The 14580-nt window shown below is 45.4% G+C and overlaps 1 protein-coding gene across 5 annotated transcripts in view; it reads right to left on the bottom strand.

Annotated features, from left to right (window-relative positions):
• Positions 1-3660: 3660 nt before the first annotated feature.
• Positions 3661-14580, bottom strand: part of ARHGAP32 (Rho GTPase activating protein 32) — a 275222-nt gene continuing 264302 nt past the window's right edge. For all 5 annotated transcript variants that reach the window (XM_059930040.1, XM_059930043.1, XM_059930042.1 and 2 more), the window contains 3 exons: positions 12507-13382; positions 10846-11819; positions 3661-9585 (listed from right to left, as the gene is read on the bottom strand). In XM_059930040.1, coding sequence (XP_059786023.1) covers positions 7336-9585; positions 10846-11819; positions 12507-13382 — 4100 coding nt within the window. In that variant the 3' untranslated portion in view covers positions 3661-7335. The remainder of the gene's footprint in view (positions 9586-10845; positions 11820-12506; positions 13383-14580) is intronic.

The raw sequence follows: 14580 nt of genomic DNA, 5'->3' as shown, positions 1-14580 counted from the left end.
AAGGCACCGCTCCCTGGGGTCATGAGACCACTTCCCTGAGCTGCAGTTATGAGTCAATGGAATGGGACGGAGAGAACCCTGCTGTAGCACAGGACGGACGTAGCGTCATCAGTGGTCGTAACCGGGGCCATCTACGTAAAGGTGTCTGCAAAACAACCGCCAAGGATCTTCAGAAAGCAAGGGCTTCCTCCACTGCCAGTCCCACTCCAAGTCTCACTCTGAAGTTTCCTTTTAACCACTAAATTACATCTTGCATCTCTACTGGTCAAGATTCTCTTCCTGCAAGATATACGTCAACTATGTGAAACCTTCCAGTTTTTCAGAAAAGTTGACCCAACTGATTAAATTCTTAATGATACAATTGTATAAGCATAACTTTCCCTTAACTGCTGTGCGGTCTTGCACCATCTCACAGTACAAAGCCTGGATAACTTTTATTGGGTACTTGCTCTCTTGTTAAGCCCTTTAGGAACATCTATTATCTAATTTAGTCCTCAGAGCAACCCCAAGGGGTAGGTAATATTATTATTATTCCCATTTTAGAGATGAGGAAGCCATGGCTTAGTATGAGTTTTAGAAATGGTTTTAGAAGGACTCAGTAGTTCAGTTGAGGGTTTTAAAACTAGTAGCAGTCGGGATTCAATTACCCAAACTTAAAGTCTGCTTGTATTAGAGACTACACTCGTGTCAGGAGTGCCTGGGTCTGGATCTCAGCTCCTTCACTCTTTACCAGCTGTACGACAGTGGGTGAAGAGTTGAACCTCTGTGTGCCTTGGCTTCATCTATAAACCCATGAGGAACAAATGAGTTAACATATGTACAAGGCTTACACCAGTGACTGGCACTGTATATAGTAAGCATAGTGTCACCATTGGCTGTTAAAAACATTTCTATACCATTGCCCACAACTGATAAAATACATGAAACTAAAAAGTCAAATAAGCTAATTATGTGCTGGTAGTTCTTGTAAAAGTTTTGGTGCGAAAGGAAAGCAGATCACTTTGTTCTAAGAGTTATTTGTTTCCCCTGAATACAGTATTTGAGTTGACTGTCTGAATAGCAATATGCGTGAACTACTCTTCCTAACCAGCCTGAATGGCTCACACCCAAGACTTGACTATGTAAGTATATAATGGGAGTTAATGGTATGGAGTCATGAGCATCTTACCAGTTTTAGAAAATGTTAAAGTGTTTTCTATATTGCTTGTCAGCCCAGTTAGACCTAATTTCTATGTGTCATTGCTATAAATAATTGAATCTGGGCTTAATGTGTAATCACCGGGGACAGAGAAATGAATGATAAACTTCTGTTCTAGCCATCACAAAAGTGACGGGGAGCCAAAGTGCAAATGCGAAAAAGTGGCGAAGCTCTATAAACTTGAACTGGTATTCCCTCTGCGAGAAGCCTATTACAGCTTCTGTCTAGTATTTCTCAACCACCTGTACCAGAATCACACAGTGGTTGCTAAAATTGTAGATTCCCGAGTCCAGTCCGAGACCTACTGAATCAGACTGTCCGGCGGTTGCTCAAGGAATCTTACGTTTAACCGGCTATCCAGGTGCTTTATATGGATTCCAAAGTGTGAGAACTTCTTGCCCAGTTTAAAACATGAACAAGTGGCTGAGAAATCTCAGGGTGTTTTGCAAAATGTTTTTAGGAAATGAAAAAAAAAAGGGCACTAATTGAATGACTTGATGACAGCTGAAGCTGTATGTGCCTGGCACTCCCTTCTCTCTTCCCACTGGAGTTCATGGTGGAGCTGGATGTCTTCTGTGGGCCAGCATTCCTCTATGGGGAGTTATTCACATGGAAAATGACAGTCTGTCTAATCATGTAGCTTTCTCACAAAATGTCAAATGCAGGGAGAACTCTTTTAAGAGTTTTTGTTTCATTCTCCCTTCTAAGCATCTTATATAATAATCTCACCTTCTGAAACTCGGCTACCCAAGTACCTTGTTAGGAGAAAAGAATCAGAGGCTCCAAGTAATGAAAAACAGATGACACAAAGTCCCAATCTTTCAGGGCCCCAGTTCAGAATTTTTTTTGCTCACCTATTTGACAAGCTTATTTATTTTGAATGGTTATTTAGAGGAAGAGGGAGTTTTACAGGTACCACGTAGTGGTAGCAGGCAGTGACAGCAGAAAGAAAAGGAGAATATAGGAAATTAAAAAAAAAACAACAAAAAAACCGCAAGAACATAATAGGACAGCGGTGGTAGAGCATTTGGTATAGAAGCGAACATTTTATCTCAGTGTGTCCCAACGGTATCACTATCTTGTGGTATAGTGATCTATAGATGTAAATGGTGAATCGTTAGGTATACTGACAGCAAAGTTTGTGGTTTGAAATATATTCTGGAAATATTTTAATTAAAATATTTAAAATAAAAATTAAACCTCACAATTTTTTTTAAGAGGTACACTCTCAATTATGTGAGAAACATAGCAACTAAAATGTCTTGTTTCAGGTGGATGCAGGTGCCCAAAGTTTTAATGTAATAGGGAGTCAGTATCACTTTAAAGTGTGCCTTTTCCCACAGGACCACGAATGACTAAAATCCCAAACACCACCAATGTATTTATCATTGATTCCTCAATGACAAATAAATACACATTTTTAAGAGGTAGGTACTATATTTTCATCAGTATGAAGGAAATTTGGTAATGAAATACTTGGTATTGAGAATTTCAGAAAATTAAGTAGAAGACCCAGTGGCAATGTCATACATGTCTTTAATCCCATCTGAGCAGTTTCCGTGGGAACACATGTTCAGGCTGGGAGTGTTTATTGAAAGCAGATGTTATATCTTGCTTCCGGTCTGGAGTGTGGTACACAGATATATAAAAGAGGGCTGGCACGCCAGGGCCATCTGTACTAAACAGGCAACTTCCCTTTTACTGGCAAAAAGGGACAGGCCCTAATATTTTAGGATGAAGAATAATTTGTAATTTATCTTTCCTGGTAGGAAAACTAGGATTCCAATAGCTTAATATTGAAGTGTTTTGTTTTGTTTTTTTTTTCCTTTACAAAGTCCTGGTTGATATGAAGCATTTCTTTTCAGAACGTTGGCACAGGAAGGCGTCTGGACCCCCAACAGGCAGGTGGGTTACTGGCAGCAGCTGTCACATTTGAATGCTTTATTTTTATCCACAAACCACCAGGCCACAGGTGACTGAGTGTAGGAGTTGATTCTTTTCTGGTCATTTCACTCTGCAAAGTACACAGGATGTCCAAGATGCTGTGTGGGAATCTTTAGAAATGTGGTTGCTATTCAGAGCCCCCTTCTGGGGAACCCTAAGAAGCCAATTCAGCCTCCTGGACACCGCAAGCGTGGGAGCCAGGCGGCAGCCCAGGGCACAGATGCCTGAGGGTGGCCCTACGTAGGTGCAGCAAGTCTGCCCAGACCCTCCGGTGCAGGTCAAGGTTTCTGCAGTTCTAAAGGTACTGTCTGACCTGGGGAAGAGTCGGCCAGGCAGCGTACTGTGACAGATAAAAACAGGAGGCGTTAAGTCCCTTCCCTCAAATAAAATAATATTCCTTTTGGTATAATAGTCTGTGTCATACAAACGCTAATCTTTTGGTCTGAATACCCCCAATTACCCCATCTATTTTGTTATCATTCATATTAGGTTAAAAAGGAAACACATACACAAGGAAGTCTGTTTTAACCTGAAATAATTTTGTTGATATCTGAATTGCTTTCAGTGGGACATTTGCTTTAAACCACAAGGTATCTCCATCTGGGTTATCAGAGTACAAAATCCCTTCTCTCCCCCCACCCCCATCCAAAACAAAGAAACAAACAAAACCCCAAACCCACAACTCAGCTTCAAATAACTTTTGAAGAAATGAGACTCTAAATATTTACATATGGGTCAAGAAATAAATCACAAACTATTTACAAAAATACACAAGCTTATATGCATTAACAATTTACACCAGTTCACAAAAATATTAAAACATAAAAAAACACTATATAAATTAAAGTTAAGAACTCAGAAGTATGATCTAAGACTTCCTAGGATGCTTCTCTCATGCAGGTCATGGTTGAAAAATCAGATTTTGCTACCTTGGAATCTAAACTGTAAAACAACCATTTTTATTCTTTGAACACTAACAGCACTAATCGAGAAAGGAAAAAAGACCCTCTGTGCACACTGACATTAGCTTGCACACGGTTAAAATATACCATTCTTGACATTTCCGTAACACACAGTACTAAAAATCACATGCCTCTAACCATTTGGAATTAACTTTCTGACATCCTTTTGCTTTCTTCATTACTTCTTACACACACTGCTCAGACGATACTTTGCCAACATATTGAATGGGTGACTGATAGGGCTGGGAACAGATATATGGACTTTGCCGGCTCCTTTTTTAAACGAAAGGGCAAATTTCAAATTTACACTGTATATGTCTATTGCTGCTTCAGATGTGGTAATAACCTATTCTTCTACCCCCACTCACATTAATGGTCCCTCTTCTTTACAGGATTAGTCCTAGAATATTTCAACCTGACCCTTTTAAAAAATGCTTTGCCATTATAAAAACGTGCAGGCCCTATCCTGGGACCGTCCCCAGGGACTTGCATGTTTAGAAGGAAACTGACCACAGGAAGTAATAAGGCTCAGATGAAATTTACTGAAAGAAGATGGCATCTCCGGGGCTGTTAGCAAAGTCTCTGGCCAGACATCCAGGGAATATTTATTTCAATCAAACAAAGCTGTGGTGTCAGAATTTTTCCAAAAAGGATAAAATCTGGAGACATGGCTGTGAAAATACCAACAGAATTAAATTCTGGGTTTAATGCATAAGGCAGCTCCATTTCCTCATCATAATGCTCCACGTCAAAACAGTTACTCAATCTGTGAAGTCACACACAAGGTGAACCATGCTGAGGTAACCGGGTCACAGTGACCTGCCGTCTACCCACAATATGAGAAAGGGAAGGATACTGGCAAAGTCCTTCAAATAACTGAACCCAGAGTTAAGGCTGTACCTACACTAAGTGCAACAACTGTAGATTTTACCTAAAGTTTGTGTTTCACACTTATACCAGGAATTTGAGTGATTATTCTGTATTCAAAATATTTACCTGACATTTCTAAACCCATAGCACTTTAATAAAGTAACCGCCTTCAAGAATTAAGCTTAGTGTTTATAAAATAGACCTTAGTTTCAGGAGTAAATAATGTGCGTGACAAATCCACACATGTTAAAATTGGACACCTTCAGCCACACCCTTCTAGGCTCTCAGTTCCTAAAGCCATCTGTATCTCCGGGTCACACCAGCTCCACTTCCTAGTCTCCCTGCTGTTGGTGAGAGCTTACAGGGCTTGTATTATCGCAAGGGGACAATGGATTGCCTACTGACAAAAAGACGGCTGTGGTTGAAAAAATATTAGTGCTGCACATTCACCAAAGAGCAAATTCCTGCACAGAGCTCTTGATGTGTGTGTGCTAAATGGAAGTATCCTATCAGGTTCCCTAACATTGTGACTATATGCCAGGTGGGTCTGCACCTTTCATCTAGAGGCCCGAATTTCTGCAGACCTTTTCCATAATTTTAGGATTTCTACCATGATCTTTATTGAATCTCTCTGATCAATTCTGGGGGAACGAAAGAAAACCTTACAGCATATTTCCACATATAGGTAAATGTGTTGCTCTTAAAACTTTATTATTTTCTAAATATAAACCCTTAAAATGCAATCACATGATATTTTAGATTAAAAAAAACTGGCATGAATCCTAATCTTTATACAATTTCACAGCAATAATAGCAGCATGAATTTAGCCTCTTAGAAGATTTTTCTTTGCTCTAAATAAAATTCCAAGTTTTAAAAAGCCAGAGCAGCAACCATCCAGTAAATGGAATGAAATTCTCCTAGTATCTTCTACAAACTGAGCATTTAAAACATGTGAATGTATAAAAATCAAGTATTATAAAGAGCTATGGAATGACATGACAATCTCAACTCGTTTTATAAATACAGGACTGCCTTCTAGTCTGGCATACGTGGTGAGGTGGGTTGAGAAAATGGAATGCGACTTTCAAAAGAAAGTCCTGGGTATGAACATGTTTAACATGTCTCCAGCGTTGTAAGGACTATACCTGAAATGCTGGTGTGGATGGCAATTACAGTAAGACTGTGATCGCACAAGGACAGAGGGAAGAAACAGTACGTTCATTCCTCAGGGTGTAAACGGTCACTGCCCAGAATTCCAGCAGGTGAAACGGGCTGTGCTAAGTGGTTATTGCAGGAATGCTCAGTTTACTAACAGATAACCTGTAGCTACTTTAAGAATTCCCAGGACTCCTGGTTTAGAAACAAATTAACATGTAAATTTGTAATCATGATAAATTATGTGTTTATCCAGTCAAACCATGCTGTTTTGTTTTGTTTTTTTAATGAAAAACAAAAGTTGCTTCAGGAAAACAAATGGTGTGAAATATTTCACTAGGATCACAATTTACCAAATATTACTGAGAAAAAAAAAAAAAAAAAAAGAACTGAAGGCAGGCAGCAGCTTAGAACCACTGATGTCATTTTCTGGTACTAACAAAGGTCACTGACGTCCACCTAAGAAGTTTCTTTAATTCTAACTTAAAAATCCCTCTGCAGTGAGATGAGTCTCTTCACTGAACTGTGAGGAGAAACTATGGAAGGGTGTGCAAAGCATGGTTCAGCCCGGATCTAAGTGGTCTGACATTTTGTGATGACTATTAAATGCTTAAAGTCTTAATTCCTTTTTTTGTTATAATTTTCTAAATGTCCAACAGACTTATGTGAAGGATCAAGGAGAAGTTTTCCCCACTCTAATATAACACACAGCCCCTTCTACGACAGGGGGATGAAGTGAGAAAAGCGGGTGTCCCTCTAGGCAAGACGTAGCTACCGGGAAAGCAAGTGGGGACAGACAGGACACACGGAGACCTTCAGGGAAGCGGGCAGCAGCTGCTCTGAAGGACACAGAAAACGCTAGGAAGGACGAAGTCAAACTCAGATTCAGTTAAAGGCAGTCCTCAGGCTCTTACAAATCAGCCCTTATATATGGCAAGTACGGTCTGTAACAAATTTCTTTATGAGATTTTCAACACAGTGCTGTACAATCTTTCAGATCTTTAAATGACAAAAATGACACAGTCTGTAGATGGAAGAGGTGGTGATGAAGCAGGGAAGGGGGAAAAAGATGGCGATTTATTTTTCTTCTTATTTTTTAAATGTGGTCGGGGGTTTTGTAGCTTTTTTTTTTTTTTTGGTTACTGAAAAAAATAGAACAGTCCACTGTCCAGCAGAGGCTGCTTCAACTCTATTGCTCCCGGGGCTCATTCCGCATGGACCTGTGTCTCAGAATGCTGCAAGGACAGCTCTGTGGGCAGGAAGGCGCCCTGCCCCAGAGCTGTAGCGTATGTCCTGTTCTGTGGGTGGGGAAAGCTGGGGGGCACATACGTGCCCATCGCCGCTGCTCCGAAGCCTCCTCGCTGGTGCTGGGGCGGGGAGTGGTAGCCCTCCAGGTTATCGTACTGGGGCCCGACGGTCCCACTGCCCTGGCGCCTGCCGTGTGTTTGGTACTGGTACAGCACGCCGGGGTCCCTCTCCACGTTCTGGGTGTGGTGGAGCTTCAGGCTGTGACTCCTCTCTGGCTTGGGGGGCGGGACTGCTGGCTGCGTGAGGTGTTCCCCCTCCTTGCAGCAGTCTCTGGAGTGTTTCTCTGGGGCTGCCATCTGCCTAGCCCGAGGCCTCTCCAGCTCCTTGGGGAGCCTCACCTCTTTGTGGTTCAGTCTTAGAGACTCCTGCCCTGATGGAACATATTTCCCTCCAGAGTTATGGTAGCTGACTGGCTCAGAAGTGTCCGGAATCCCCTTGGGCCCATAATCTAGCTGGCCGGCTCCCTGCGGGTAAGGTGGCCCGTTTTTTGATTCACACAGCTGCCTATGGCTTGCTTCCTGACGTGCCCTGTGCTCGGGGAGACTACAGCCCATGTCGTGCAGCTTCCTGTTCCTGAGGCTACTCTGCTTCTGAGGGAGGGTCGGCTTCTCTGACTGCCCGTTGCCGTGTCCTCCGTGGTGGTGGGCTCTGTCGAACTCTGGCTCCAGATGCTTCCTATAGAGGCGGTCATCTCCCTCGGGACTGAGGGCCTTGGCTGGGTGCCACCCCTCCTTTCCTTCTGCCACCGAGAGAAGTCCAGTTTTCCCAGGATCTGATTTACTCCGCAGGTGGATGACATAGATCCCACCCAAGTCATCTTGCACCACGGGGGTCATGTTGTCATACTGGGACATAACGGGCCCTTTCACCTTCTGCCGCGCACGGCTCTCCCTCCGGATGGACTGCAGGCGGTATTTTTCCATGTCCTCAAAATCCCATGAGGTGTAAGTGTGCTTTACGTCGGCAACTGGAGGCATGTTGACTACACTGTGGTCATTAGCAGAGAAACAGCCAGTCACGTTGGCCCGGGGACGTGCAGGAAAACCAGCATAGCTGTACACGTTCTTTCCTTGCAGCCTAGGATTGTAGAAAGCAAAATCGCGGTTGGGCAGGCGGTGAAGGGGCCTCAACTGCACCGTGCTGTAGGCGTCCACGTCACACAGGGCCCCGTCTGGGCTGTAATAGGAACCAGAACTGGAATAGGGGCTGTAGCGGTAGTGCACCCGGCCATTCTCAAAGTAAGGCTGGAGCTGAGTCACGTGATAATCTGAGCGGGCCTGGGAGGACTGATATGGCTTATACTGGTACAGGGGTCTTGGGCAGTAGGCTGGTTCATCATCTGGGGGCACCTCTGTCCTCGAAATGGGGACAGAGCGAATCATGGACGACGGAGGGGTGTGGAGAGACTGCACCCTGCGGATGGTGGGGTACAGGGGCATTTCTTCGGAGTAACAACTGCCCCTAACGGAGGAGCTCAGAGCGGACACGTATTCGGCCCGGCTGCATGGCTTCGGGTGGTGTCCAGACACGTTTCTTCCCGGGGCCACGTACGTGTTGTACCGAGGACCCGCGGAGGCCGGTGTCTCCGATCTGGAACCGCACGCTTGGCGCTGCTCCACTCTGCCGTGATGAGGGGGAACGCTCTGGGGGCGGTACTGGCAGTTTGGAGTCAAACTGAAATGCAGACAGTTTTCTGGACCAAAGGGATCGGTGGAGACATCAGGCCTAGCAAAGGTGGAATAAGCAGTTTTCTGAGAGGCATGCTTGGCTTGCGGGACAGGGAGTGGTAAAGGCAAAACGTCCTCCACGGAGGCCGAGGAAGTAGTGACAAAGGGATGGTGCCCAGAGCTGCTGGACGTGTCTGCGCCGCCGGAGTGGATGGCAGCGGCGATTTTATTCTCCACGGTCCTGGTGGGGGGCCCCGGGGTAGGGAAGCCATAGGAGTGCACGGGGATGGGCTCGCCACGCAGGTGCAGCGGGGGGGCCCTGGCGCCTTCCCGCACCTTTTCGGGAAGGCTGGGCTGGGAAGCAGGGGCAGAGGCGGGACACTGCGCGGCTGCTCCGCCGTCGCCGACCAGGACGGGCGTGGGCTCACCCAGGGCTCTGGGTTCAGGCGGCCTCTCTGGAGCCAGAACTACTCCTTGAACCTATTGAAAGATGATAACATTATGAGTTTGTTTTTTCTGCTCCTCTCTATGGAATCAAACGCTATTAAATTCACAACTCACAAGGTGAGGCCATTGGGGCAGCAGCTTGAAATTTCCCAAGCTGTGCGGATACCCTGGACAGGACAGAGGCCTGCCTGTCCCCAGTGCCTTCTTTTCAGCCATCTGGCGTAGCAGCCATCCCACCTTTGGAGAGCTGTTCCAATTTACGAACGACAGGTTTTCAACGTGAGATGAGGTGCCCATGACACTATCTCACTGTGCAGACCAAACAGAAGTTTAGCCAAATAACCACCAGGTTAAAAACATACACCTGGTCTATCTGTGTAGCTCAGTCTCAACACCAAGAACATTCTGTTAAACAAGAAGCATTGATTCTATCTGGAGAGGTTTTTAAAGTGACTCACGGCTGCCCAGTGGACAGTTTTCAGCCCCAAGTCCAGGGAAGGACAGGAAGGGACTCGTCTAGGTGGCATCCAACAGCCCCCGTCTCTCCCTCCCTCCTTGTGCTCCAGCTGGTCTGTGGCAGCAGAAGCCAAACGTGGTCCTCACTGCAGGGCTGCAAACACGCTCCCCTTGAGAAGCAGCCACTAGAACGAGCATCCCGCACAGAAGACTAGATAGCGAAGTCCTTTTAGTTCAAGGTGACCACAAAAACCCTTAGCATTCTGCGTATAACATTCTCTCATCAAAACAGGTGCTTAACTATAGAACAATCTGCTGGTTAATGTTGAGAAAATAAAAAGTCCTAGGACACTGTCACCTCTGATATTGCTAAAAAGTCTGTAAGGCAGAAAGTCTTCCAAATGTCCTGAGAATACAGCGCTTTGGTAGTGCAGACATGAGTAACCGGCAGAGGTGGTTGGACGACTTGCCCAGAGCCACAGTGAATCAATGACAGAGCCGGGAAAGCCCTGAAGCCCTGACACCTAAGGCCCGGCTCGACTCGTTTGTTCACAATCTCTTTGTACTTCTATGAAGAAACTACCTACATGCTTGGGAACTAAAGGGAGCAGGTATCGTTCAACTAGAGCCATCGAGTAACCACGCCTTTTTCAGAGGAAAACCAGCATCACAATAAAGGCAGATGCCAACCTCAACTGGGAAATGTTTCATGGAAACCTGCCACAGGACTTCAAGGCAGATGTCAGATCTCACTCAAGATAACAACACACTCTGCTGGAAAGTGACATACCTTCGGAAAAATACACATTTCCCCTCGCTGACTTCCCCCCTTCTTACCTTGTGGGCGTTGCTTAGTCCTATACTGGCTGCGGCTTGTACCTGCCCCAGGACTGGGAGCTGCTCTGAGGGTCTCTGGGAAGGAGGCGGGGGGAGGGGACGATGAGTTCTGTGACCGAGCTGGAGGGTGGCAGCGGTGAACCCTGCTGCGCTGGGCTGTTCGACCACATCCCAGTTGGCTTCCCTGGCGCTCACGTCGGCTGCTGCTGGAGCAGTGGTCATGTACGCCACGGGGGCTGTGCTGGTATTCTCTTCAGGGGACCCAGAAGGAGGGTAGATTTTGTCCCTAGGCAAATTAGAAGGTGCGGGAGCTTCGTCTGCAAGTTCTGAAGGGTGATGGGGCTTATCCACACTTGCGCCAAGGTAAGAAGGAGGCTGATCTCCACTGTAGAAATGAAGCTGACCCTGGTCCACAAAGGAGACAGTCGGCATACTGGTCTTCACAGGCTGGGCTTCAGGGAAACTTATGTGATCATCAGACTCAGCATCTGTTAAGGGAACTGAAGCGACCCTGGCCTTTTCTGGGTCCCCAGATAAATAGATTCGAGGCGGCTGATTGCCTGGTATGTCTGCTGGGTGTCGTTGCTCCCCAGATTCAGCGGCGTTGGAGTGGGTATAAACCCCAGTAGCTGCCGTATCCGGTGCTGGCTGGTCACAGTTTCCGGAGGCCTTGGTCTGGAGGTGGAACTGCTCAGCTGGCCTATCGGTTTGGAAATAGGCTCTATCTAGGGCAGCACTAGAGTAGGCAGTCGGCAGTTTCTCCTCAGCCGTGGCCACTGCTGTGTCCCCGTGGTGTGTGCAAGCAGCCCGGGAAGCGCCCGGCCTCTCCAACGACTGGGTCGAGGCTTGTTGTGCAGACTCAGCCAAGGCCAGCGCCAACAGGCGCGCAGCATTTTTCGGAGGCGGCGGTGGTGGGATAAGAGAGACTGAACTTACAGGAACGGAATCCTGAGGGGGGTCATGGGCATCTGCTCCTGGTGGGAAATTGGGGAAAAAAATGAAAGTGAAAAGGTAGCTTGTGTTATCCTATACGGAAAGCCAAACACTCCCCATTTCATCACTAAAAAAATGGGTGCCTTCCATATTTCAAAATGGCAATCCACGATCTTCTATCCCACATGCAAATGCTGTAGAAGACACATCTGGTTCAGAAGGAAAACTAAAACAAAGAGTGTTTGAGACTGCAATCTCCTCTTGGATTGCTACAGAGATGGGGGTGAAGCAGGTCCCTCACCTGGCTCAGAAAAGATTGCTTAGAAAACAAGCTTCAAGTGCTTGCAGATTGTTATTAAGAATAGTATTTATATTTGATGGTGTAGGCTGGCTGGTTAACTTGTAAGGCTATAATATAGGTATTTTATCAGAAGACAAAACAGAATCAAGAGCTACGAAGTTGTGCAAAAATTATCCAGGAATTCTGACTGTCCAAGGAGATAAGGGGACTTTATGAAGGTTTGAAGCAGGACCACTGGCCCTTCGGGGGATTTTTTGTTTGACTGATTTTAATTTAGGGCTTTGAGCCATCAGCACCACCTAGAAAAACATTCTGTTTGATTAAAGGCTAGCTGTGGAGTAAATTTCTCTCTTAAAAGGCACAGTTGGCACACGGGATTGAAGATCCCTCTTAGCTTACAGAAAGAATGGAGGAAAGCAAATGGTACCTGTCTGAGCCTGTCCAGAAGGTACAGCCTTACTCTGACTGCTTGAGGCAGGTTCCTCCTTCCCTGGCGGGTCTGCGTCTGCAGCAGCCACCTGGTCCAGGGGCTGGACTTCAGACTCACACCCTTCCTGGGCCTCTCTCTCGTTTGCTTTTATCTTTACTACCTGGGTGGGGGATCTATTTATGACATCACTTTCTTCGCCACTTTTGTTCCAGGCCGGAGAAGGTGCATTCTGAGCTGCTGTGTTTGCGACGGTACCGATGACTTCTGACACCCGAGCGGGAAGGGTCACTGAAATTGGCTCAGATATGTTCAGAGAGGGGGATTTGCTTAATTTCCGTCCAATCTTTGGAGAGAAAGCATAGACGACCTTTTCAGTGAACGAGGCTGGCTTAGATGATTTCTCTTCAGTCGGGCTCAAGTCCAGGGTAAAGAATGGACTCAGTTTCTCCTGAAGAGGAGAGACAGGTTCAGAACTTGCAGTACTTCCTGGAGTCTGAGACTGGCTACCACCTGCTTCTGTGTCCTTTCTACTGGTACTCTGTTTATCCTTGGAGTATCCCAATGAGTCTAAAAAGGAAGCCCCGCTCTCCAGACATTCTGATTCGGCCTTAGGAGGACTGCACTGAAATGACATCGGATCAAAATCCAGGCTGGCTACCCCGATGTCTGGTGGGCTCAGATCAACATCCTCAGCTGAATGAGGAGACACGAGAGCCGGAATGTGCAGCAGCCCTACTTCCTCCTCACTTCCGTGGCTGTGAGGCAGATTATCGTAGGAGTTACAGCGGTTCCCCAGCATCTCTCCGTTAAAAGAGGCACTCAGGGCGTCACTGCTAGATCTGGGTCTTCTGGGTCGGAACAGCTTGGAATCACCTGGTAAAAATGGATACAGTATCAGAGTATGAATGTCACAGGATACACGGTGCCGTGATAAATTATCTACTTAGTACAGCAGAAACATACCATATAGAGAAAGAAAACATAATTGTCTCTTGGGGCACACAGACGGAACTCCCAAAGCGAATGCTAAATAACAAACACATTTGATACAATCAGAGGGAGAATGCATTTGATGGTTTCAATAGGAAAAAGGACTCAAAAGTCTTAGATTCTATTACTAGTCCAGCACTGACTCTTGTGACTTTGCCCAAGTTTTTCATTTCTTTTTTTCTGATTTTATCACTGACCTCACACATGATGTGTGAGGTAGAACTAACCACTTTAAATGGTACTTTGGATGTACAATAGCAAAAAGGGTTTTCTGTTTGTTTTTCTGAGGAAAAATCCTCATACCCAAATTTCTACAAAATTGAACTTCTCAAAAAGAAGTGTTTACATATATTTAGTAAAGGATTCCTTTCAAATACTTAAAAATATATTTTTTTTCTTTAACAAGAACAGGCTTTAAGTTCCTCAAGGAGAGGCCTTAAGAGTGGTAGAGTATTACCTGATTTTATGATACTGCTAAACATCCAACTGGTAAAAGAAGTCCTCTATCTCATTATTCTATTACAATGATTAGAATTGCCATAGTGAAAATGTACTATAAAGAGGCACTGTCTTAACACAAATACATCCACTAATGTGTTGACCACTTATAAAATTAATCCCTACTCAAATACTATTTGCTGCTTAATACAAGCACCTACGCAGCCCACTGCATTGTTTTTGTGAACCATTCTCTTAACTTCAGTGAAATGGAAAATCTGGGAAAACCAGTAAGATGTCAGACACCCAACGGAAGTGAAATGCGAGGATCTGTTGAATCACAAGCAGAGCCATCGGTCAATGAGGACCTGGCTGTTAGAAGTTATAAATGAGGATGAGCAAGTTGACCAGAAGGAAGACACCCCAGCAAACTTCAAAAGAGCACAATTTGAATACCAGTGGATTAAGAAAAGTCCGTGGGAAATCAATGCAGCTCTTCATTATTTTTCTAACAAGGGCCTTTTTTACCATACTGCTGCACAAGCCAAACGTGACGTGGAGGACGTCCTATTTGCTAAACTACATGGTTTTGTCAAAAAAGCTCTACCTCCCTCCAAGTCAACATGGAAGTAATCTTTGTTCA

Source organism: Balaenoptera ricei, chromosome 8 (assembly GCF_028023285.1).
Source record: "Balaenoptera ricei isolate mBalRic1 chromosome 8, mBalRic1.hap2, whole genome shotgun sequence".
Classification (NCBI taxonomy): domain Eukaryota; kingdom Metazoa; phylum Chordata; class Mammalia; order Artiodactyla; family Balaenopteridae; genus Balaenoptera; species Balaenoptera ricei.
This window is presented reverse-complemented; position numbering and strand designations above follow the sequence as displayed.